The 22,224-nt window shown below is 56.2% G+C and overlaps 1 protein-coding gene across 10 annotated transcripts in view; it reads right to left on the reverse strand.

Annotated features, from left to right (window-relative positions):
- Window positions 1-22,224, reverse strand: part of ARHGEF10L (Rho guanine nucleotide exchange factor 10 like) — a 178,611-nt gene that overhangs the window by 101,472 nt on the left and 54,915 nt on the right. For 7 of the 10 annotated variants that reach the window (XM_029228733.1, XM_029228729.1, XM_029228723.1 and 4 more), the window contains 5 exons: window positions 20,937-21,128; window positions 20,124-20,157; window positions 6,502-6,593; window positions 4,666-4,749; window positions 481-653 (listed from right to left, as the gene is read on the reverse strand). In XM_029228733.1, coding sequence (XP_029084566.1) covers window positions 481-653; window positions 4,666-4,749; window positions 6,502-6,593; window positions 20,124-20,157; window positions 20,937-21,128 — 575 coding nt within the window. Of the gene's footprint in view, window positions 1-480; window positions 654-4,665; window positions 4,750-6,501; window positions 6,594-12,587; window positions 12,612-13,175; window positions 13,423-20,123; window positions 20,158-20,936; window positions 21,129-22,224 lie in introns of those variants that run through there. The other 3 variants (XM_029228731.1, XM_029228728.1, XM_029228732.1) reach the window with 3 other exon arrangements.

A 22,224-nucleotide genomic window follows, 5' to 3' on the forward strand; every position in this document is an offset into this window, starting at 1 on the left:
AAAGAAGCCTCCCGGGCGCCTCTGACTTAGCCCGCTTGCTCACCTCCCCAGAGCAGAGGGTTGTGGGGGTCTCAGATCGATCTGAGAAGCATGCTGTGAGGCAGGGAGATCAAGCTGACTTGATCCATGTGTCCACTGTAATCACTTAGCTAGGCCGCCCAAGCACTGTGTTCAGGAGGATTCTGAAGCCAGATCTGAGCCCGTGAGCATCGTCATCAATTGCCGGGTCTGCCACAGGCCTGGAGCAGGGGCAACACCTGTGCCAGGCACTAACCACGCCCATCCTAGGTTTAGGGCTCTCCACAGCCAATCAGCAACGCGGGTGGGTCACTTCCTGTCTCGGGATTACATGGGCCACTTCTCCCTCTCTCACCATATATCCCTGGGAATCACTGAGGTTTAGGTACGAGTCTCAGGCCTGGCCCTCACCACCCCACTCGCAGGTGCCTTGGCTGGGGTGAGAGACGCCTTCCCCCTCACCTTGGGCTGGAAGGACACTCGGTGCTTGGCGGGTTCCGCCTCCGGCTTGGCCTCCTCCCCGGAGTCCTCGCTGTAGCTCTCAAACTCACTGGAGCTCCAGCCTAGGTCCTCCGTCTCCCGGGGTGCCCCGTCCCGGCGCACATCCTCGTAGAGCAGCTTCCTCTCTGCCCCTGCTGGCCAAGAGACAGGGCTGGTGAGCTGAGGCCCTGAGGCCAAGCCCACCAGCCCCAATTTCTGAACCCAGGCGGGCAGGTGGGGGCGTGTGTCAAGGTGGACCTTCAGCTCCACGTCCTGGTCCATAAGCAGGAGGCAGTGAGAATACGACATCCACCCCGCAGAGTGAGGAGGACGTGAAAAATGCAGAGAAGCACAAGAAATGTGCCTGGCACACAACCTGCTCAACAACTTCCCCTATCCACATCACCTTGCTAGGATCGGAATGCTCATTTGGGGCTTCTGTGGCTTTTTCTTTTTTTTCTTTTTTTTTTTTTTTTTGCAGTACACGGGCCTCTCACTGTTGTGGCCTCTCCTGTTGCGGAGCACAGGCCTCCGGACGCGCAGGCTCAGCGGCCGTGGCTCACGGGCCCAGCAGCTCCGCCGCATGTGGGATCTTGCCGGACCGGGGCACGAACCCGTGTCCCCTGCATCGGCAGGTGGACTCTCAACCACTGCGCCACCGGGGAAGCCCTTCTGTGGCATTTTTTAGAGGAAAAGAGAAGCTCTAAGACCAAGCCCTGACTCAGGCCCTCAGCTCTGGCCTCAGCATGCTAGGGGGGAAAATGAAGATGGTCCGGGGCATTGAATGACTCAGATCCCTCACCCCAAATCTGAGTTCCCCGTGAGGGTCCATGATGGTCCAGTAGGGGGCGCGCCTGGCCCAGCGTCCAGGAATGTTCCCTTTTCTTCCCCGGCCCCACAGGAAATGCCTTGAACGGGAAACTGGGGGACAGAGACCTGACAGTCCACTGGCCTGGAGGGACAGGTGCCACCAGGGCCGGGCACTCTTGGGGGTCCCTGTCAACTCGGGTTTGAGATGCTGTTTCTAGACTGAGGTGGGAAAGCCAGTTTCCCGGGCCAAGAACACAGGGTCCCAGCCCTGGCCCCAGCTCTACCTCTGGGAGCTCTCGGCCTCACCTTCACCTCTGAGCTTCACTTCCTGGGCTGTTACCTGGAGAATAACTGAACTGCAGGCCTCACAAAAGTAAGGGCAGACTCCAAAAAAGTGCACGAAGGTGAAAATGCTTTTCGTTAACACAGACAAAATATGGCACTGAGAAGCGTTTAAAAAAAAAAAATCTGCTCAGAAACCACGCGTTCTAAAGAGCAGAGAACTTTGGTTATTGGAGCCCTCTCTACAAAATGGGGATAATAAGCTGAAAGGTGGAGTAAATATAATATTTGCACAGAAAGCTCTTAGCCAAGAGCCTGGCACATGGCAGGCGCTCACCAAAGAGCAGCTGATCCTTACTCGCGGGGGCTCTGGGTGGGCTTGAAGGTCTCCACACTGACCCCAAGCCTCCACCTCCCCCGCACGGGAAAGCCGGGCGGGTGAGGGGTCGGGGAAGATTTTCAGCCAAAGAGCAAAACAGACACACTGGGGCTTAGCTGGAGACTCAGGTCCCAGGATCAGGAGGAAGCATGGGGTTATTTTTCAGCAAAAGATGATAGTGACTAACACCTGCAGGGAGTAGAGCAGCTGGTGACCAGGCTGTGACCTTCACAAGGCTGGGCTGACTGTCCTATTACTGCAGTGGAGGCCCCACAACCCGTGCGTGAGTCAAGGGGCAGAGCCCAGTTCTTGGGGCTGCCCCAGGGGAAGAACCACGTGACATCTACTTCCCCTAACTTCTGGCCCCGCCTACCTAATCTACATGCCAGATTCTCCCAGCAGCCCTGTGGGGCCGGAAACTATCACCGCCTCCCATCAGACAGATGAGAAAATGGGGCCCAGAGAAGACGTGTGCTTGCCCGAAGTCAGGCAGTGAGCGGGGAGGGGGCTCCATCCACTCACCGTGCTGCCTTCCACAGAGGCACCACCGTGCTGACGACCCCCTGGGCTCGTCCAGAAATACTCTCTCCAGTGGAGACAGCATCACCAGATTCCTAAGTCTTCAGAGGCCTAACAGTGGCCTGGTCCCCACTGCCCCCCCTCCCCCCGTCTCCTGGGGCCACGGGCTTCACTAATGCTCAGGAACATGGCTCCCCTTTTGAAGCACTTACCACCACCCACTCAGTGCTCTACATCAACTATCTCACGGCATCCTCCCCACAACCCAAGGAGGAAGCGAGCATTGCCCAGTTTTACAGATGCATCGACTGAGGCCAGAGAGATTTAACCAGAAGTTTTGCAGCGTGACCCTCCCCATAGTCCTGTGAGGTCAGGACGATATTCTGATTTCATACGAAGAAGCCAAGGCCCAGAGCACAGAGCGCTGTGCCCTAATTAATGGCAGAGCCGGGATGAAAGCCCGAGGCTGTGTGGGTCCACTGGCCTGTGCGGCCTGCACCTCAGTGGACAACCTCCACACTGAGCGCCGGCTGAGCCCACAGGCCGTGTGGGTCAGTGCGGGGCCCTGGCAGGTGTGATGTTCACAGCGCTCCTTGTGGGGTGCACCTGCTGAGGGCTGGGCCCAGCCTCGCCAACTCAACCCTCCCACAGCCCCGAGAGAGAGTGGGGGGTCTCAGGGCAGGAGTCCTGGTCCTCAGTCGGCAGGCTCAACTGGCTCCCAGACCACCTGCTCTTGCCCACCTCAGGGTAAAGCACAGGACATGCCATATCTCCACACCCTGGGGACTCGAGGGTGCCCAGTAAAGACTGTGACCAAGTGATTAGTGGCTTCATTGGATTCAGGAGGGAGAACAGCCCAAAGCGGTCAAATAATGGCCTCAGGCCACTCCGATCTCCTGGCTCTGGGACCTTCATCCAGCCACCCTTTCCCACTCTCCCGGATTCACATGAGCTACAAGCAGGAATGGGTTCCAGGCTCCTCCAGGGCTTGTTAGATGGATGGGTGGATCATGGGCCCACCCGCCCTGCTCCTGGGACAGGTGTCAGGAGTGTGCCCCTGGGGAACGTCGGGCCTCATCATGTTGTCTGTATGTCTCTCCCGTTGGACTATATGCTGCCCCAGGATGGTTACGGTCGCCCCTGTCAGACCAGGAGCTCCACAAATGCAGGGGCTGTTTCCCCCACTAGATGGGGAGCCCCTGAAGACAGGCAGAAGAACAGTGTTGTAGAAAAAGCAGAGTCCAGCAGATGTCTATTCAAATTCTGGCTGTGTGATCTGGGACTGGTGGCTTAACCTCTCTGATGTGACTGTCAACTGGAGCCATAGGCCCTGCCCTACCAACCTCACAGGGTTGACTGAATAGGGGAAGCAAATGCGTTTCATCTTTCATAAAATGCCACCCAAGTCCTTTTGGGGGGGGGCAGAGCACTGGACTTGGAGTCAGAATGACCCAGGTTCGAATCCCAGCTCTGCCTCTACAGTTTCCTCCTCTGAAGAATAAGGAAGTAATACCCTAAGTCAAAGTTTCAAAGCATTTACAGGAGATAAACCATGAAGAGCAGCTGGCAAAACGTGTTTAAGCAAAGACGGCTCTTACTGTGAACGGATATTAAATATCCCTCGTCCCTGGGTAGTCCTCCTTCCAGCTAGGTGAGTATGTGGGCCCAGTTCCAGCAGCACTCACCCTCCTCCACCCTGTTTCTCCTCTGCGGCCCCAATCTCCCCAGCAGGGCCCAGGCTTTCCCAGGCTTTCTCTGCTTCACCATTCAGCAAGTCTGGACTATTAACCCATTTTCAGGAGGAATGGAGTCTTGGAAAAGTGAGTGATTTGCCTGGGGACCCACAGCCCAGCATGTGTCTGCCCCTGAAGCCCTAATCCCTGCGCTTGAAGCGTTAACCCCTCCCCATGAAGCCCTAACCCCTCCCCATGGAGCCCTAACCCCGCCCCATGAAGCCCTAACCCCGCCCTAGCCCCAGCCTGGCCACGCCCTCAGCCATCTCCTGACTCTCCCGGGAAGACGGCCGTGGTTTTTGAAAGCAAGAAGGAGGGGCCATGGACTGGGTGGGGGCCGGGGAAGAAGTGGAAGGACAGACCTTCCCCAGGCCCCGCCCTCCCGCCGCCCCTCCCACCCCTCCTCTGTCTGGAGAGAAGCGGGACGCCTGAAAGAGGCTTTACCGGGTTGATGGGCGTCCAGGTTCTCGCAGGGGACGTCGTCGTAAATCACATCTTCTTCCAGGGCGGGGAAAGTAAACCGGTCGACTGGGAGAGAAGGGAGAGGAAAAGAGCACGAAGGAGGCTGTGGTGGCCCAGGGCGGCTGCCAGACTGACAGCAGGACTGCACCAGCTGGCAGCTTCGCCCGCCCGCCCGCCCGCACCCCCACGGCTCATCTGGGCCAGCATCCTGCAGCCCAGCCCCTGGGGAGCCCTAGCCTGCCACTGCTCTAAGAGGACGCAGCTTCCGCTGCCTCTTCCCGCTCCCCAGCCCCTCCAAGGCGCCCTCCCACTGACTGCGGCACATTCCCCCTGCCGCCCCGACACCTGCAGGCCTGCCCCTCTGACTGATGGCACCTGCAGGGAGCATGAAGCAAACCCAGCACCTGTGCCCCAGGGCCCGGAAGCCTCTTCAGCCGCCCAGGCCCCCAGGACTACCCCAAAAGGAGTCACCCCCCCACCCAGAGGCGGGGGAGGGCAAGGCAGCCATATCTAATGAGCACAGGACACGGCAGGGAGTGGGGGAATGGATTTGGAGAGTGGGGTTAAGGAGAGTCCCCCAAAACTCAGCCAGCGGGGCCCTGATTGGTAAAAAATTCTGCAAATGAGCACATCACTCCCCTAACATTTTGCTGGGTGTGCTATGAGCGGGGCAGAGAGCACATCCTGCCCATGTTAGCAGCTCCTGAGCTGGAATATTTAAAGAGGTCTCCCCCCCATAACTGTGTGCCCAATCTCTGCCCTCTCTAGGGGCATGTGGCCCCCGCAGAGCGAAGGTTTGGGAAACCAGTCCCCACCCCTGATGGTAGCCTGTCCTCACCCCACAGGCCTTCCAGGAAGACAGAGGACCAGATGGACTCTGAAGTCCCTGTTCCTAACTGCGTTGCTCCCTGCGGTCCCAGGGCCCCCAGAGCCCTATAGGAGCCTCACCGCCCCCTCCCCACCGACACAGATTCTGCCTCCCACATGGCTCAGACCTGCCCACCTCTCTCCAGGTCCCTGGCTCCAGCCATCAGCCTCCCTCCCCTGGACAGCCTCCAGCCCACCACCTTGTCTCGGAGCATCAGTGATGGGACTGAAGGGCAGACGTGGTCTCATGGCTTCGCCTTGGCCTCTTATGGCTCACTGTCACTTTTGGGAAAGCACGGCCTCCGGGGGCACCCCACACACACTCTGGGAGGAACTGGGGAGATGGCAGCCTCACCTGGCCCTGCTCACCCCTTAGACCCGCCCCTCCACCACACCACAGCTCACTGCTTCCGAGGTGCCAGGCATCCCCTCGCCCTTGGGCTCCAGCACAGGTTGCCCTCTCAGCCTAGACACTCGTGCCCGGAGCCCTGCTGTTTCACTCTCTACCTCAGGACTCGTGGGCCTCCCAACCCCACCTCCCCATCCTAGCACCTGCTCTCTGCATGGTAACCGCCCGCCTACGTGTCTGGTTCTGCTGCCAGAAGGGCCTCGTCTTGGTCACCAGTGTACACCCACCACCCAGATCACCCTGGCCCGCTGTAGGAGCTTTGGAAGTATTGGGGGGACAGATGAGCAGCTGAATGTGTGATCTACTCCTGGATCACGACTCACATCAGGTGGCAAAGGGGGGCAACTCTCAAGGGTGGGCAGTGGCCAGTCCACCTCAGAGCTGCCACCAAGCCCACAGCAGCCATGCAGCAAGGGCAACCCCTCGGCTCGCATGAGCCCACATCAGCTCTCTCAGCCTAGAGAAGGGGAGGCTATCCTGACCCCAACTTCCTGGGGCTGAGACCTGGGGGGCGGGCGGTGGGGGGGGTGCAGTGGACTTACTGCGACGGGAGCTCTTCCGTCTCCAGCTGGAGTGCCGGACCCCAGAGAAAGCTGTGTCCACGGCATCCCCATTGCTCACCACGGCCGGCTCCCTGCGGGTGGAGAAGCAGGGCCAGTGAGTCAGGAGGATTGGGACAGCTGGTTCCTTGAAGCGTCAGACAGCCCCTCACCAGGTGACAGGGCCACTTGACCCCAAGGCCGAGCTGGGGAGGCCACAGCTGGGTTGGCCTTGGACAAGCCCCGTCCCCTCTTGGTTTCCTCACCTTTAGAAGGCACCGTAAGGCCGACCTGCTGCTTTACAAGAGCATAAAGGTCAAACGTATTCACGGTGATAAGTGATAAGGATCAGATGTTCTTCAGGCCAGGGCACCCTGTCTCTCCTCCTCCAGGGCAGACTCAGTGGGAATCTCCATCTCCCCAGTCTCCACATGCAAAATGGAGGAGAGGACTGGGGGGCCTTGCGTCTGAGAGACAAGGACCTGCAAAGCTTCACAAGACCATGCACAGAAGGCAGGGCTTAATTCCCACACACACTTGAGGATGGGCTGGACCAGAGACACGCTTCCCAGGAGCAGAGAAGCAAAGGGAAAGCAGTGGAGAAACAGCAGACATCACCTTAACCAAGCGGTCAAGTGAGCAAAACCCAGTGCCGTCACTCGGGCATCATGTACTCCAGATACAACATGATGAGAAGGGTGCTCACCTCTGTGGGATTCTTACCCCAAGTCCATAACCCCAGGCTACTCATGAGAAAAACACCAAACAAACCCAGATGGGGGAACATACTATAAAACACCTGCCCACTACTTCTCAATGATCATGAAAAACAAAACTGAGGAACTGTCAGAGAGCAGAGCAGTGTAAATGACAACTGAATGCCACGTGGGTCCTGGATGGGATCCCGGGACAGAAAAGGAACATAAGCAGAAAAACTGATGAAATGCAGATAAACTCAGGAGTTCAGAGAATGGTAACGTACCAACACTGGTTTCTTAGTTTTGATAAATATCCCGTGGTCGTGTAAGATGCTAACAATGGGGAGAACAGGATGAGGTGGTATATGGAACTCTATGTGCTACCTTTACAACGTCCCTGTAAATCTAAAACTATCCCAAAGTGAAAGGTTTCTGTTGTTTTTTTAAGCCCATGCTCAAAAAAAAAAGCCACATCTGGCAACCCAGAGGGTAGACGCCTTCTACTGTCCAAGGCAGCTGCCACTGTTATGAAGAATTGCCTTGAACTTGCCAGCACGCAAGCCCTTAACAGAGGAGGAGAGGGAGGGGGAGGGGAAGGGGGAGATGACAACCGGAAGTGCAGGGAGAGGGGAGGGAGGAGAGTGAAGTGTGGAACACCTCCTGTGAGCAGGCCCTTGGCCTCGCCTTCCCAGTAGCACTGACAGGTAGATCCTGGCATCCTTCCCACTCCGGCAGGTGGTGGGCAGAGGAACCTGCTCAAGGTCACCAGCCGGTGAGTGGCAGAGCCGGACGGTGAAGCCAGCCTGCTGGGCCCCTAAGCTGGGCTCTCAGGATGTGTCTCAGGTAACAGAGCAAGGACGGCTGTGACGGTGGCAACAGGCCACATCTGTGCTGTCCAGTGAGCCACGCGTGGCTACGGGGCACTTGGAAGGTGGCTAATGGAACTCGTGTGGCTAAGGAACTTAACTTTTCATTTTAGGTCATTTAATTTTAAATAGCCACATGTGGCAAGCGACCCCCGAACAGGAAAACGCAGGCTGAAGCCACCAGCACTATTGGAGAAGCAAGACTCAGCTCCGGTTTTACTGCCAGAAGTCAGCAGTGTCGCCTGGCGGGGAGGGGCGCGTTTCAGTCCTGGGGTAACGCTTTCCATCAGCGGGAAGTTAAGGCCAAGAGGGGACAGGGCTGGTCTGGACCAGGAGGGGTGCTGGGCTGGAGCCACCTGAGCCCCAATCCCTAACAGTGCTTCCCTGAGTCATCACCTTCTCAACCTGGAGGCGGCTTCAAGGTGCTGAGTGCAGCTGCTCAGAAATGCTCAGACAGAACCGAATCATTCCAGCGGGAGCTGACGTGAGACTTCGGCAGAATTTGGTTTTAAAGTTTGCTTTGCTACGTTAACCGTGACAACTGGTGACTCCTGGAAGAACGCGCCAGGTGCCGCTTGCTGTACTTTACCTATATTTGCATATTTCACAACACAAGAGCCCACGTGAGGTAGGCAGTGTCGTCCTCATTCTAAGATGGGGAAACTAAGGCTCACGAAGTCTTGATGACTGACTCTACTGAAGTCACTCGGCTCGTCAGAGGGAGCTGGGATCTGCAGCCCAGGCTGTCCGCCTGCAGAGTCTGCTCCTTCCACCAGACCATGTGGAAGCAGGGAGCCCGCATTCAAACATTCACCGACATCGCAGACTCGCTGTGTCACGACATCACTGCACCTCGCTTGACTACTCTCCCAACCATGTTTTTTAAAAAGAAAGAGAGGGCTTCCCTGGTGGCGCAGTGGTTGACAGTCCGCCTGCCGATGCAGGGGACACGGGTTCGTGCCCCGCTCCGGGAAGATCCCACATGCCGCGGAGCAGCTGCGTCCGTGAGCCATGGCCACTGAGCCTGCGCGTCCGGAGCCTGTGCTCCGCAACGGGAGAGGCCACAACAGTGAGAGGCCCGCGTACCACAAAAAAAAAAAAAACAAAGGAAAGAGAGAAAGAGCTCTTGGCATAGTCAGAGATGCATGATCGAGTCTCCGTCCAGGAGAAATCGTGACACCAGCTCCAAGGCTGAGGTGCGTTTCGACCAGTGAACACCCCAGAAGGTCCCGGGTGACCTCTAAAGGGACATGGAGGCAGGATGGGCATTTGGGGGTAAGGTCAGACAGCTTTAGAAGGGATCTGTAACTGCTATGACATGCTAAAAGCCAGGATGGGGCTGAAAATATGAGCCTCTGGTTTGCACGTTACCAAAACACAGTGAACTTATTTTTTCATTGTATTTCATTTTCAACAGCCACACGTGGCTAGTGGCCCCCGAACAGGACAGCGTGGGTCTAAGCCACCGGCACGACTAGAGAAGCTAGTCTGGGCTCGTGCTTCTGTTGAGCAGCCACTGAGCAGTCCTGGCTTCCTGGGCGGGGGAGCAGGGGTCACGCAGCAGAGCAGTCACCTTTATGCCCACCCTGAGTGCCTCAATGGCTGAGGCAAGCGGAGACACCAGGGGCCCCAAGGGAGGGAAGAGGCCAGTGTCCGTGCATGGACAGGTCTTCCCAGGCTTAGTTGGAGACCACCAGCACCCCTGCCCTGCACTTTGCTGGTATCTTCTCTGCGCCCAGCCCTAGGCAGAGTGCTTGAGGACAAGTGTGTGTCTCATTGTGACCATTTTACAGATGAGGAAAGTGAGGTTCAGAATTGGCAAGTACCTTGCCCCAAATCACCTGGCCAGCAAGTGGCAGAGTTGCACTTTGCCTGCAAAGCCTTGCTCTTGACACCAACTCTGCTGCCCTCAGACCGGAGCAGGTGTTCCCCAGGCAGACGGGAGGGGGAAGAGCCTCCCAGGCCAGGGAAGCAGTGGGCATGGCAAGAAATGAGACAGGGGCTGCCTCCTCCCTCCCTGGCCCTTCTAGCTGCCTGCCAAGGCCACTGACCCACCCTGAGCCCACCCAGGGGCAACCTCTCCCAGCTGCTGCCTGGCTAGAAAATCTAATTCGCCTTGTGAGCAAACACTCCTGGAGCCTCCCCAAAGGTTTCAGATAATAAAAGAGCCATAAAAAAGCAATAAGAGGCCAATTATCTCGCCCTTATCTGAGCTTCCTGCACTTCTAATGCCTCTCAGCTTGCACAGGCAAGAAAGGCCAGCCACTAAGATGACACCGTCTTACAAAGTGAGGCCACCGCCACTCGAATGCCAAGAAAAGGAGCCAAGTCCGTGGAGAGGAACAGAGAACAAGAAGCTGGGCAAAGAAGAGGAGGCCCCCCCATGACAGCGTTCACCGACCAGACCGAGGTCAAGTACACCAGGGGTCCACCACAGAGCTCAAGGCACATTCTGAGCCCACCTCCTCTCTCTCCAGGGACACGCCGGGGACAAGAGGGGAGTGAGTTTCCTGTGACAGCAGGGACCTGCTCTGGCCTGGTCACCCCATTCCGTCAGCCCCTTCACACGAGGACACTCAGTGATGATGGATGCCCCGGCCCCCCGGCCTCTTTTAAAGACAAGAAGCCCCACTCAGAATGGCGGGCCCGGTTGCTCAGCAGATTCCACAAGGTCCCTTCCCAGAGGCTACACAGTGTGAGTTATCAGAGAGAAGACCCCCAAAACCAGTATGGTCAGAGGATCCCTGGCTGGCTGGGTGTGTGTGTGTGTGTGTGTGTGTGTGTGTTCACGCGTGCGCACACACGGTATTCCGGATGCCTTTTCCAGGACAAGGTTTGAAAAATATGAAAGAGGAAAGAATTCCACCTTTGGGAATTGAAAGGACCAAAATAACATGAGCCTTATAAGGCCTTGAGTAAAACCCAGTCTGCAGCAGACCGAGGGCTGGGACAGCAGGGCTTGCCCAGGATGGCCCGACTCAAGAGCATCACTCCCCTCAAGAAATTCCCCAGCAGCACCACTACCACTATCCCTAAATCCAAGAGACACAAAAGAAAGGCAAAAACATCAAGCCCGGATTAAGCCTGCTGCCAGTTTTCTTTTCAGCCCTGGCCACTTTCTAGTTCATATAGCATGTTAAAGCCAGAAAGGGGGCAGGGGGGAGGGATAAAATGGGAGACTGGGATTGACATATACACACTACTATATATAAAATAGATACTTAATAAGGACCTACTGTAGAGCACAGGGAACTCTACTCAATACTCTGTAATGACCTATATGGGAAAAGAATCTTAAAGAGAGTAGATATATGTATATGTGTAACTGATTCACTTTGCTGTACAACTGAAACTAACACAACATTATAAATCAACTGTACTCTAATAAGGATTTAAAAAAAAAAAAAGAAGGACTTCCCTGGCGGTCCAGTAGTTAAGACTCTGCGCTTCCACTGAGGGAGCACAGGTTCGATCCCTGGTCGGGGAAGTTCCACATGCCGCACGGTGCAGCCAAAAAAAAAAAAAAGGCAGAAGGACCTTGAAGATCACCTAGTAGGAGGATTCAAAGCAGCTGCCCACGGCAGTCACCTGGGAAGCTCCTCAGAGATACAGACCCAGAGCCCCTGCCCCAGTGATTCTGACCCATCCGTCAGGAGGGGCCCAGCATTGGTGTTTTTAAAGCTCCCTGCTGGCTACAATGTGCAGCCAGGGTTGAGAATGGGGGAATCATGGGCTTAGGGTGGGCACAGACATATGCTCCAGAGCCAACAGACCTGGGATAAGATCGCAGCTCTGCCACTTGGCTGTGGACCAGGACAGTGGCTAAACGTCCTGGAGCTGCTGAGGGACGGGATGAATAATCACTCTACTTCCTGCTGTGAGGATTAAATGAGATAACACAGATAAGGCACTTAGCACCTCTCTGTGCCTCAGTTTCCATATCTGTGAAATGGAGCAATAATACTTCCCTCTTAGGGTTCCAGGAAGGAGTAAATAAAGGCTTGTAAAACTCTTAGCAGAGGGTCTGGCCCACGATAAATACCCCCGGTGCACTGTTTCCCTTCCCCCTCCTTCCCCTCCACCCCTCCTCCAGCTAATGGGGTCCCTGTATGCACTCACCTCTTCACACTGAGCCCGGCCACCCCTCACATATGGAATGGTTCTGGGCCCCAGTCTGTTTGTCCTGTGCCATCCCCCACATGGTCACAAATCCACTTACTGAATGAGCAGAGTGGGGAGGAGCCCCCAGGGAAGTCGGAGGAGGGGACCCTGACTTGATATCTATAATACAGTCCTCAGTGGGGAGCGAGCATCAAGGCCACGGGGGAACCATCTTTCCCCACAGCCATAGACAATAACCCAGACCCCACCTTGGCCTTCTGCTCTGTGGTGCACGCACCTCCCTCCCGTCATCTCGAGGGCCCCAGGCTCAGCAGTCAGACCCAGGACAGGCACTGTACCCCCAGCAATAACTTATCAAGAGCCTTGTGGGGTACTGCAGAAGTTCCCATGGGAAAATGCTCACCCTATGTAATTAGGTCAAAAGGTGAGCTGGGGGGCTTCCCTGGTGGCGCAGTGGTTGAGAGTCCGCCTGCCGATGCAGGGGAAACGGGTTCATGCCCCGGTCCAGGAAGATCCCACATGCCACAGAGCGGCTGGGCCCGTGAGCCATGGCCGCTGAGCCTGCGCGTCCGGAGCCTGTGCTCCGCAACGGGAGAGGCCACAACAGTGAGAGGCCCGCGTACCGCAAAAAAAAAAAAGGTGAGCTGGGAAACAGCATGTGCAATAAAACCACAGTTCTATAAAATATTGATATATATACATATGTACACTTCTATAGCAAGGAAGCTGGGTAGGAACACACAGTGATAGAATTAAAGGTTGCTTTTAGTCTATCATTTTCTGTACTTTCCAATTTTTCTACAATAAACATGCATGACTATTAGAAAAAAGGAAAGAAAGAAAGGGAGAAGGAAAACACATCCCAGGCAACGCTGAGCAACAGATCGGCCAGCGCGGGCTCCCTTGTGCCCTGGAGTCCTGCTCCAGGCAGACCCACACCCCTTGAGGACAGCATTAAGGGCAGCTCGCTGATAGAGAATCTGGTCCTCACATCTCATTTACCCTCCACTTTACAGAGACGACATAGAAGGTTAAGCAGATCAGACAATGAACGGGTCCTCGGTTGTGGAGCTGATGTGGAAGACAGGCAAGGTCCAAACCAGATCTATGCGGGACAGGGGAGGGCAGGGGTTAGAACACTGGGTCTGGAAGCCAACCAGGTTCAACCGTGGCTCTGTCTCATCTCAGCTCCGTGTCCGGAGGTTGACAGCGTGTGTCCTCTGCACCTGCTTCTGCACCTGTAAAATGGGGATTACAGTAGCAGCCACCTGTGAGTGTCACGAGCATTACTGGAGGCAGGAGAGGCTCTTAGAACAGGGCTTGGTGAATAATAAGTGCAGAAGACGGGCAGGCCCTTTTTATCTGGCTACAGAGCCCATAAACACACCAAGGCACAGAATGTCCGCTCTCCCCCGAGGGCAGGGACTGTCTGCCTCAGTCGCTGCAATGCCTGGCACATTGCAGGCACTCAGTAGAGAGGTGGAGGATGGAGGACAGAGGGGAAGGGCAGGGGGACTCCCAGCAGAACGCTGGCCTGGGTGGGCAGGGGGCTGCTGGGGAAGAGCAAACAGAGCCCCGGCCCTCTGGCTTTGAACCCAAGCGCCACTACCTGCCACTCGGCTCCCTTGGACCACTGACTGCACCTCTCTGGGCCTGCACAACGGGACCGATAAGAATTCCCTCTCTCCAGGGCTGCTGTGTTAGTCTCCTACTGCTGCTGTGACAGTTACCACAACCTTAGTAACTTCAAACAACACAGATGTATATTCTCTTACAGCCATAAAGTTCCAAAATCCACAATGGGTTTCACTAGGGTAAAAGCAAGGTGTTGGCAGAGCTGTGCTCCTTCCGGCAGCTCTAAGGGAGAATCTGATCCCTTGCCTCTTTCCAGCCTCTGGAAGCAGCCTTGGCTCGTGGCCCCTCCTCCATCTTCAAAGCCAACCGCACAGCATCTCTCAATCCCTCTCTGACTCCACAGGCCCCCTTATAAGGATCCCTGTGATTCCGTTGGGCCCGCCTGGATAATCCAGCATCATCTCCCCATCTCAAGGCCCTTAACTTCATCACATCTGTACCAGGTCGCACATTCCCAGGTTCTGGGAATTAGAACATGGAAGTCTTGGAGAGGGACATTAATCTGCCTGCCACAGTTGTGCAAATCAAAATGAGATGCGTGTGGAAAGGGCTACATAAACTGTAACGTCCGTGCACACGTAAACTATTAGTACCGTGTCTTCTTTGTGCCAGGCACTGGGATGGAAGATGCATAAGGCAGAGTCCGGTCACTGCAGGGATCCAGGGGTGGACGTGACACGTTCCTGAAGGGGGACTCGATGTAATGGATGCGAACCTGTGTAAATTTTTTCAGGCCAGAGGCTGTGTGGCCTTCATACTGGGGACTCAAAGGGTCTGTGACCCAAAGACCATAGCTCCTATATGGAAACCCCTTGTAGCCAGGGGTGGAAAAGGGGAAAAACAAAAATACAGCTTTTCCAATTTAGGGACTGGCAAGGGGCCAGACAGAGGTCTTTCATGGGAAAAGGGTCCCCATAACCCTCCCATGAGGGACTCCACTGGGAGGGAAGCTTGTCTCTGTCAGTCCTCGGGTCCCATGGAGACCCTGCAGGACAGGACACAGGAGGCTATGAACGCTCTGGATCTGGGGAAACAGCAAGTTAAGGGCAAGCTCGGGATGCCAAGCAACTCCAGACTGGGTCTGCAGCCATCTCACAAACCTTCAGGGACACCTCCATTTCCTCCCGGGGCCAGGGGATAGTCCAGCCTCATCGAGCTGCCCCCCAAGAGCCCCCATGCTCCCCAGACCCTCGGCCCTCAGAAGCCACAAGGCCAGGCTGCAGGCAGGGCCTCCAGCGCCCTGTTTCCATCCTGTTCAAACACTGTTTCCCCAAGCCTGGTCTGATCTTCTCGGCACCTGACGCGTCCAGGGAGGATGGGTCTCCTTGGCTCTCCCAGCTGCCCAGCTGCTTCCCTCAGGCTCCAGGCCCGGGTGAGAGATGCTGGCCAGTGGGCAACACAGTCCATCTTGCCTGGATAAGCCCAGGAAGGGGCAGGACAAGTACCTCCCGGGAGCCACTGAGGGTCCCTGCAGCCGGGCCAGGAGCCAACAGGAAACGCTGAGGCTGCAGTGGGGCCGGTGGGGATGGCAGCGAAACTGGCCAGGAAAAGCAAACAAATCCAGAGGGCATGGTGCGCTCAGAGGTGAGAGACACGGCCCGAGTCCGGGAAAACACAGGGAGCGGGCGACCTACGCGCTCTCACTTCCCAGCAAGTACTTACTGGGTGCTCAGGGTGGCTGTGAGTTCACAGGTTTCAAAGTCCACCAGAAAGGCCAGCCCTGTGAGCTCCAGCGGATGCATGGCTGTGGAGTCAGACGGGCCAAGCTGCAGCCCTGCCATTCACCAGCTCTGCAAGATCTCGGGTAAACTACTTCAACTCTAAGCCTCAGTTCCTCATCTGCAAAATGGGCATAATCGGTAGCCCCGCCTCCTAGGGCTGCATTGCCGAGGAGATGAGACCTTGTGCAGGAAGCACTCAACTCGGACGGTGACTCAGGAAACAGCAGCCGACATGAGTGGCATCGGCGGGATCAGCCACTCAGCCGCTTGAGGCCTCCCTTCCCGCGGGCCTCTGTCCTGGCCTCAGTCAGCTGCCAGAGTCAGAACCCCGGGTCAGAGATTCTGTTTCCACACGGTTTGTTTTCTCTTCATTTTCACGGAGACACTGAGAGTCGCCTTTCAGACCCGGCTCCTCCTTCTGTCCATTGGAATCCATCGTTCATTCAACGGGGATGCCTTCGGCACTCGCCCTGTGCCTGGCACCATGCTAAGCCGGGAGGATATGGCAGCAAACAAAATACCCGCCTCCCCCGCCAAGAAAAATCCCTGGCCCCATGGAGCCGTCCTGCAGGTGCAGACGCCCTTCCACACCCCTCTAACATCACAAGACCTCTGTGTGGGGCAAGAGGGGAGGGGGCTGCTTTTACCCTGCTCCCATCTCAAGGGAACGGGCGCCACCAAGAATCACACACAGGCAGGGCCGAGGCCACTCTGCTTGGCTCCCCAGGTGGGGCCTATGGAACATTACAGCAACAGCTTGGACACTACTCTCCCAAGAGCTCAAGAGGCAAAGTTAGATCTCATAAGAGGCAAAGTTCTTACCCCAATAAACACACACCGAAGGGGATCATTCCTATGGAGCCAGCCACCCCTCCCAGCATGAACCGAAGTCTTAAGTCCTGAGCTTGGATCCTGAGTCCCCAGCGCATCCCTGGAGGGTCGGGTGATGGTCAAACACCTGGCCTCTGGTCGGAGAGGCCCTGGTTCTAAGTCTCTGTTGAATGAACATGTACCATCTATATGTAACTCTGGCCACCTAACTTCCCCAAGTCTCAATCTCCCACCTGTGACATGGGTAATGAAGTGTCCACTTCCTAGAGACAAGAGATGGGACTGGGCATTTAGCTTGGCGCCTGGTACACAGTAAGCACAATCACTGTTATTACTATTATCATTCGCTATTATTGCTGTTGTCGTTGTTGCTGTTATCTGATAATACGTCCCGTTTCGGAAAGAGAAAGTGGCAGTAGCTAGCCGAGCAGGCTGAAGGTTCTTTTGCCGGCAGCAGGACGGACGAGAGCCCAGGCCCCCTCACTCCTTGGGATTCTGGAGCAGCAGCGGGGCCCGACCCTAAAATCACCCCGTGGGCCTCGGCGCCACACACACTCAGCAAAGCCAGCAACTCTGCCTACCCCATAACAGCCTGGCTGCCTCCTCTGGGCAATCCCACCTACCAGGTGAAGGGACCCGGAAGTCCACAGGCCTCACAGCCAGACAGGGACCCGGTGCCCCTGCCCAGGTCACCTGGACTGCCCGTCAGCCTCAGCTGTCCTCGTAACCACTGATGCAGCACCGAATAAATGTTAACTTGCCCAATGACACACAGGTATTAAGTAACAGGTGAGACTCGAAGCCAGCTCTCTGCGGCTCAGAGCCCGAGCTCCCAGGCCCTCGAAGACCCGGACTCCAGCCCTCACTTTAGCCACGGCGCTCCCACCCACTCCCCTCCCCAGCTGTGGATGAGAGCTGGGGAGGGAGTGAGGTCACTTTGAGGCTGCCCGGATCTGGGCAGTGGTTCTAACTGTGCTGTCAGGAGCCTCGAGTCAGGCAGCCCTTGCTTTTCTTGAGGCCAGGTAGGCAGCGAGGCAAAGCCCAAGGCCATTTCCAAGCCTTCAGGCAGAGGGACCGTGAAAGAAATGCAGTGAGAAGAGATGAAATGTCCTCCGCTTGGAGATTTGCTTATTCAAAGCAATGTCTGCTTAGTGACTACCTTTGGGAAAATTTTTTTTAAAAAAACAAAAGAAAGAAAGAAAATCAAGATATTTTTTTTTCCCTTTGTCTTGGATACCAAGGAGAAGGAAAGCGATCTGGATTGACTCTTCTCCCAGAGGACTCCAGAGTGGAAATTCACCATCCGGGGAAGGAGGTGGAACTTAAGTAAACGGAGACCTGGAAGGGAGGGAACAAAGCTGGGAGCAGCACAGAGACACTTGACGGACAAAGTCAGGAGGCCTCCAGCATCTCACTGGGGGACTGTGGGCAAGCCCCACCCCTCAGTCTCTCCATCTGTAAAATTAAGGGGGCGACAAAGGAAGTCTCTCGGGACTCCTGCTGCAATCAATATTCTGCAGGGGACTCACAGCCCATGAATGCCCCATCAAGGGCTCTCAAAAGTGATGTTTATTCACACCTGTTGGCAACCCAGGCCCAGCCCAGGAGTCAGAGGCACTGGGCACACAGTCTCCGCCCCTTCGGCCCCATCGCACTGGAAACATCCAAACTGGTCAGGAGGCAGGAGCAGAAGCAACCAGCCTCACTTATTCCTCGCGATGCTTAGTGGCAGAGAACACGCCCATCTTACAGATGCAGAAACTGAGGCTCAGAGAGCTTCACAGAGCCCAAAGCCACCCAGCTAGTGAAGGGCTGAGTGAGGATCTGAACCTCCAGGAGATGGTGTTCAAGGGAGCTGGGCCAACACCAGGACCAGGTATAGGATAGGTGGGCATGCTACGGAATGGCGGGTGGTGGGTTAAAGGCAGAGGCCGGGCCCCTCTCCCAGAAACGCATGGCCCACACTGAGTGATTCTGACGCAGTATAGCACCAGCACTGGGGGCCACTGCAACAAGGCCTCCACGGGGCACCAGCGCCAGCCAGACACAGCGTCTGGCCGCAGTCACCAGGTCTCCAGGACACACAGAGAGAAGGCGGCAGGGCCAGGCCAGACAGCTGTGCTCCTGACTCTGAGGTCAGGGAACCAGGGTCTCCAGAAGGATGGCCTGAGAAAAGCAAGTGCCAGACTCCTGGAAGGGGTGCACTTGCTGGCTGCCCACACCGTTTCCCAACCCCCTGCCCCCCGTCCCTGCTCAGTGGCTTCCTCGTGTGGAGCCCTCCTCTCTCTCCCCCGGTGAATTTATGCTCCCTTGCTCAGCCAAGACCCCCCCTAGCCCCGCTCCAGTCAGTGTTCCCTGGGCACCCTCTGTCCCACCTGGATGAGTCTGCTTCCCTGTTCAGACTGAGTTTCTGGGTGGCTTTATCCCTGGCCCAGCCTGGAGGGATGTAACCCCTGGGAGATCACAGCAATGTCAGGACTTCCCAGCCCAGGTGCAGAATCGCTGATTCACTTCAGGTTCCTAACCAGGGAGGAGAGAACCTGGCCCCTCTTCTGGTGGTAATTACACAGTGGCAAGCCCAGCAGAAACCCTCCCAGGATCCACCCACTCCAGCAAGCAAATGAGCACAAACAAGGACTCCTAGGCTTGAATTTAAATCCAGAACTGCCCTCGCTCCCAGACCCAGGGCCACAACCTGCATCTCTGAGACCTCCAGCTGGGTGACACCTACCTGAGAATTAGCCACCCAATTCAGCTCACTCTAGAAAAACAAAGGGAGGCTCAGACACCCCTCCCCAGACTAGGGCAGCCAGGATTTAAACTCAGGACCCCAGGGGCCCCGGCCATCAACTCCAGGGCCTAGATCCACCACTGAGGCTTCCCTTAGAAGAGGACTCTCTAAACACCCAGGTCCTGAAAGCCGAACAGTGAGCACCAGTGAGCAAAGCTCCAAGAGGCCTCAGCTTTCATAGCCCCCGACTCCCAAATGCGTGGTCCAACTTGCTGAAGACCACAGAGGGAGTGGTGGTAAAACTGCCTTGGTTAGGTGCCTGCGGTGTCTCTAGGTGTCTTACCCAGCAGTTCTTCATTCTTCTATGGAGGAAGCAGTGGCCCATTTTACAGATGAGAAAACCAAGGCCTGGGGGACTGGGACTTACACAAGGACCCATGACCAGTGCTGGGCCCAGAGTACGATGCCGGCAATCACCCCAACACCCAGGGGTGTTAGCCTTTAGGCTGCCCTGACTCAGACAGACTCCCAGGTGGAGAAGGGCAGAGTCCCCAGCAACAGTCACAGGAAAGGGAGCAGGAACGATACTGGCAAAACAAATGGCGATGGCAAAGACAATTACAGAGGGTGGCACTGCGTGGAGCACCAGAGAGCTGTTTAATTCCCAGCCACAGCCCAATGGAGTGGGTGGCTACTTCATTGTTTTCATTTTGCATGTGAACAGACTGACTTTGGAGAGTTTATGTGACTCCTTCTAGCCACACAGCTGGCAGGGGACAAAGCCAGGATGTGGAGCCAGGCCTGCTTTCTACTTCACATGCTTGTGGGAAAAATAAAGGAAAAAGTAACACGTTTTAGGGACTGACCTCTTCCCTCCAGCCCAGGGATCCTGAAATGCGTTTCTCCTTAGCCAAAGACCTGTCCTGAGCCCTCACAGCCGCAGTTCCACCCCTTCCCACACCTCCTGCCCGGTCTCTCCTCGTTTTCCAGCTGCCAGAGCAAAAGAACGAGGCTCACTTACTGTGTCTGGGGTGCTGCAGCCGCTGGGTCTGGGTCTGCGGGAGGAGAGCAGAGGGAGGAGAGCAGAGGCAGAGCCCGTCAGGCCAGCGGCTGGCCCGAGGGACTCAGCGCATCCCCGCCCCCTTTCCCAGCTTCCCCGGGGGCCCCAGAGACGGGGCCGCCAGCCTGGTGCCTGCTTCGTCCCTGCCTGCCTTCCCCCAGCCCCACACTATCATTACGCTCCCCTACCAGTCCTACCTGCCTGTCCCCACCCCCAGCCCCCTGGCCCACATCCCAGCTCCGACCAAAACCAGTAACGCTGCCTGCTCTGGGCCTGCCCTCACCCGCAGCCCCTCAAGGAGCCCCTTGTCCCCAAGCCTGCAGGAAGTTCCTGCCGGTCCAGTCCCCAGTCCCTCCCGATGACAGAAGCTGCCATTTAACGCCCCTTATCAGGGCCTTCCTGCCCCCAGGGCTCTGGGAGGCTGCTGCTCTGGCGGCTGTGATTCCCTGGGAGAAGCTGCGGGGAGAGGGGAGCTTCTGAGAGACAAGCTCTGGGAAGTAACTGTCACTGAAGCACAACCGACAGCCAACCACTGCCATTTAGGACGTGCCAAAGTGCGCCAGATGCTGCAGGAATGCTAGGAATCTCCAATTCCCAATGGGAGCGATGGAATGCAGCTTCTTCCCAGTGGTCTGTATTCCCTTCCTGCTTTCTGGGGACAGTGGAGGAGCCACAAGGCATCACTGGGAGCCTGGAGCCTCCATGCAGCCCTGAGCTCCCTGTAGCCCCGGAGGCCCGGAAATGCGAAGACCCTGGGCTTCCAGAGCACCTTACCAGCGACGGGGGCGGAGTCCAAGTGGATCAGTGGGGCGTCTCCTGCCTCCTTCTCTGGAGCAGCGCCTGGGACGCCCAGGCCAGCACTGGTGTCCTCGTCATCATCGTCACTGTCATCAAACTCAAAGGCCTCGCCAGGGTCGTCCTCTGCCTCGGGGGAGGGGCCTGGGCCTCCAGGAAGCAGCGGATCTCCTAGAAGGGAGGAGGAGTTAGCCTGCTGTGGGGTCTCAGGGTTTGGTCCAGAGAGAGGGCTGGAAGTGGGGAGCAGCTGGGGGTCCGAGAGAGAGCAGGCGGGCAGTTCCCAGAGACTAGATTAAACCCATGCCCAGGTCAGGTGGCCCTCCTGTGCCCCGAGGTTCCTGTGGGTGGCTTGGGGCTCTAAGCAGATGGGCAGTAGAGGGAGGGCAGGGAGCAAGCTTCTAAGGCGAGCGTGTGTGCATCTGGACTTGAATGGAAGTCCCTGGTTGTCTTGTTTTCTACTTTCCTATTTTGTAAGCAAGGGGGGTTTATAAATGCATCTGCCCACGTGCGTCTGGGCACACACCTTCGTGTGTATTTCCATGTGTGATACGTCTTTGCATTTTGCGTATATGCGAATGAGCTCGGCACCCTGCGCTTTATTTGGTATGCATGGGGGAGGGGAGCCTGAAGGCAGCCAGCTTTCGGGTACCAGGGCACAGACTGGCTGGGGCAGGGCTCCCAGCATGAAGGTCAACCCGGCCTTACTCCCTGCTTCTCTCCCCTGGGAGGACCCCTGCCCACATCCCTTCTCTGTCTTAGCCTCTTGTTTTCTTCATCTGTTCCTGTAAAATGTGTAATGATTTATTTTGCCCCTTTAAGGGGGCAGGTCCTGGCCTGGGGTATGTCGCCAACTGCAGCCACCCCAATGGTGCACCCTGAGGGGATTCAGGACCGAGAGAACAGGATGCTGGCCCCAGATAGCTAAAGCGCATATCAAAGGAATGATTTCAAAGAGCCCAGCCTCTTGCACTTCCCATATACAGAAGAGTGCTAACTTCCGTTAACTTGAGATGCCTGGTTTTCTTTAGTTAACAGTAATCTTTTGATGTTCTCACTACCTGATCTTTGTTGCAAAAACTCCTCTATATCCTGGCTCCCCCTCACCGCTTAGGAGCAGTCCCTCAGAGCTATCTGAGAGGTTGCCTCCCGGGCTTAAGTCCTCAGTAAGTCCGTCAAGTAAAACATAATTCTCTCCTTTTACGTTGTGCATTTTTTTTCAGTTGACGGGCAGAATTCAGAAAACTTGAACAAGAACTTCACTTGTTTC

The sequence above is a fragment of the Monodon monoceros genome, unplaced genomic scaffold, assembly GCF_005190385.1.
Source record: "Monodon monoceros isolate NGI ecotype Baffin Bay Population unplaced genomic scaffold, NGI_Narwhal_1 Super_Scaffold_18, whole genome shotgun sequence".
In the NCBI taxonomy this organism is placed as follows: Eukaryota; Metazoa; Chordata; class Mammalia; order Artiodactyla; family Monodontidae; genus Monodon; species Monodon monoceros.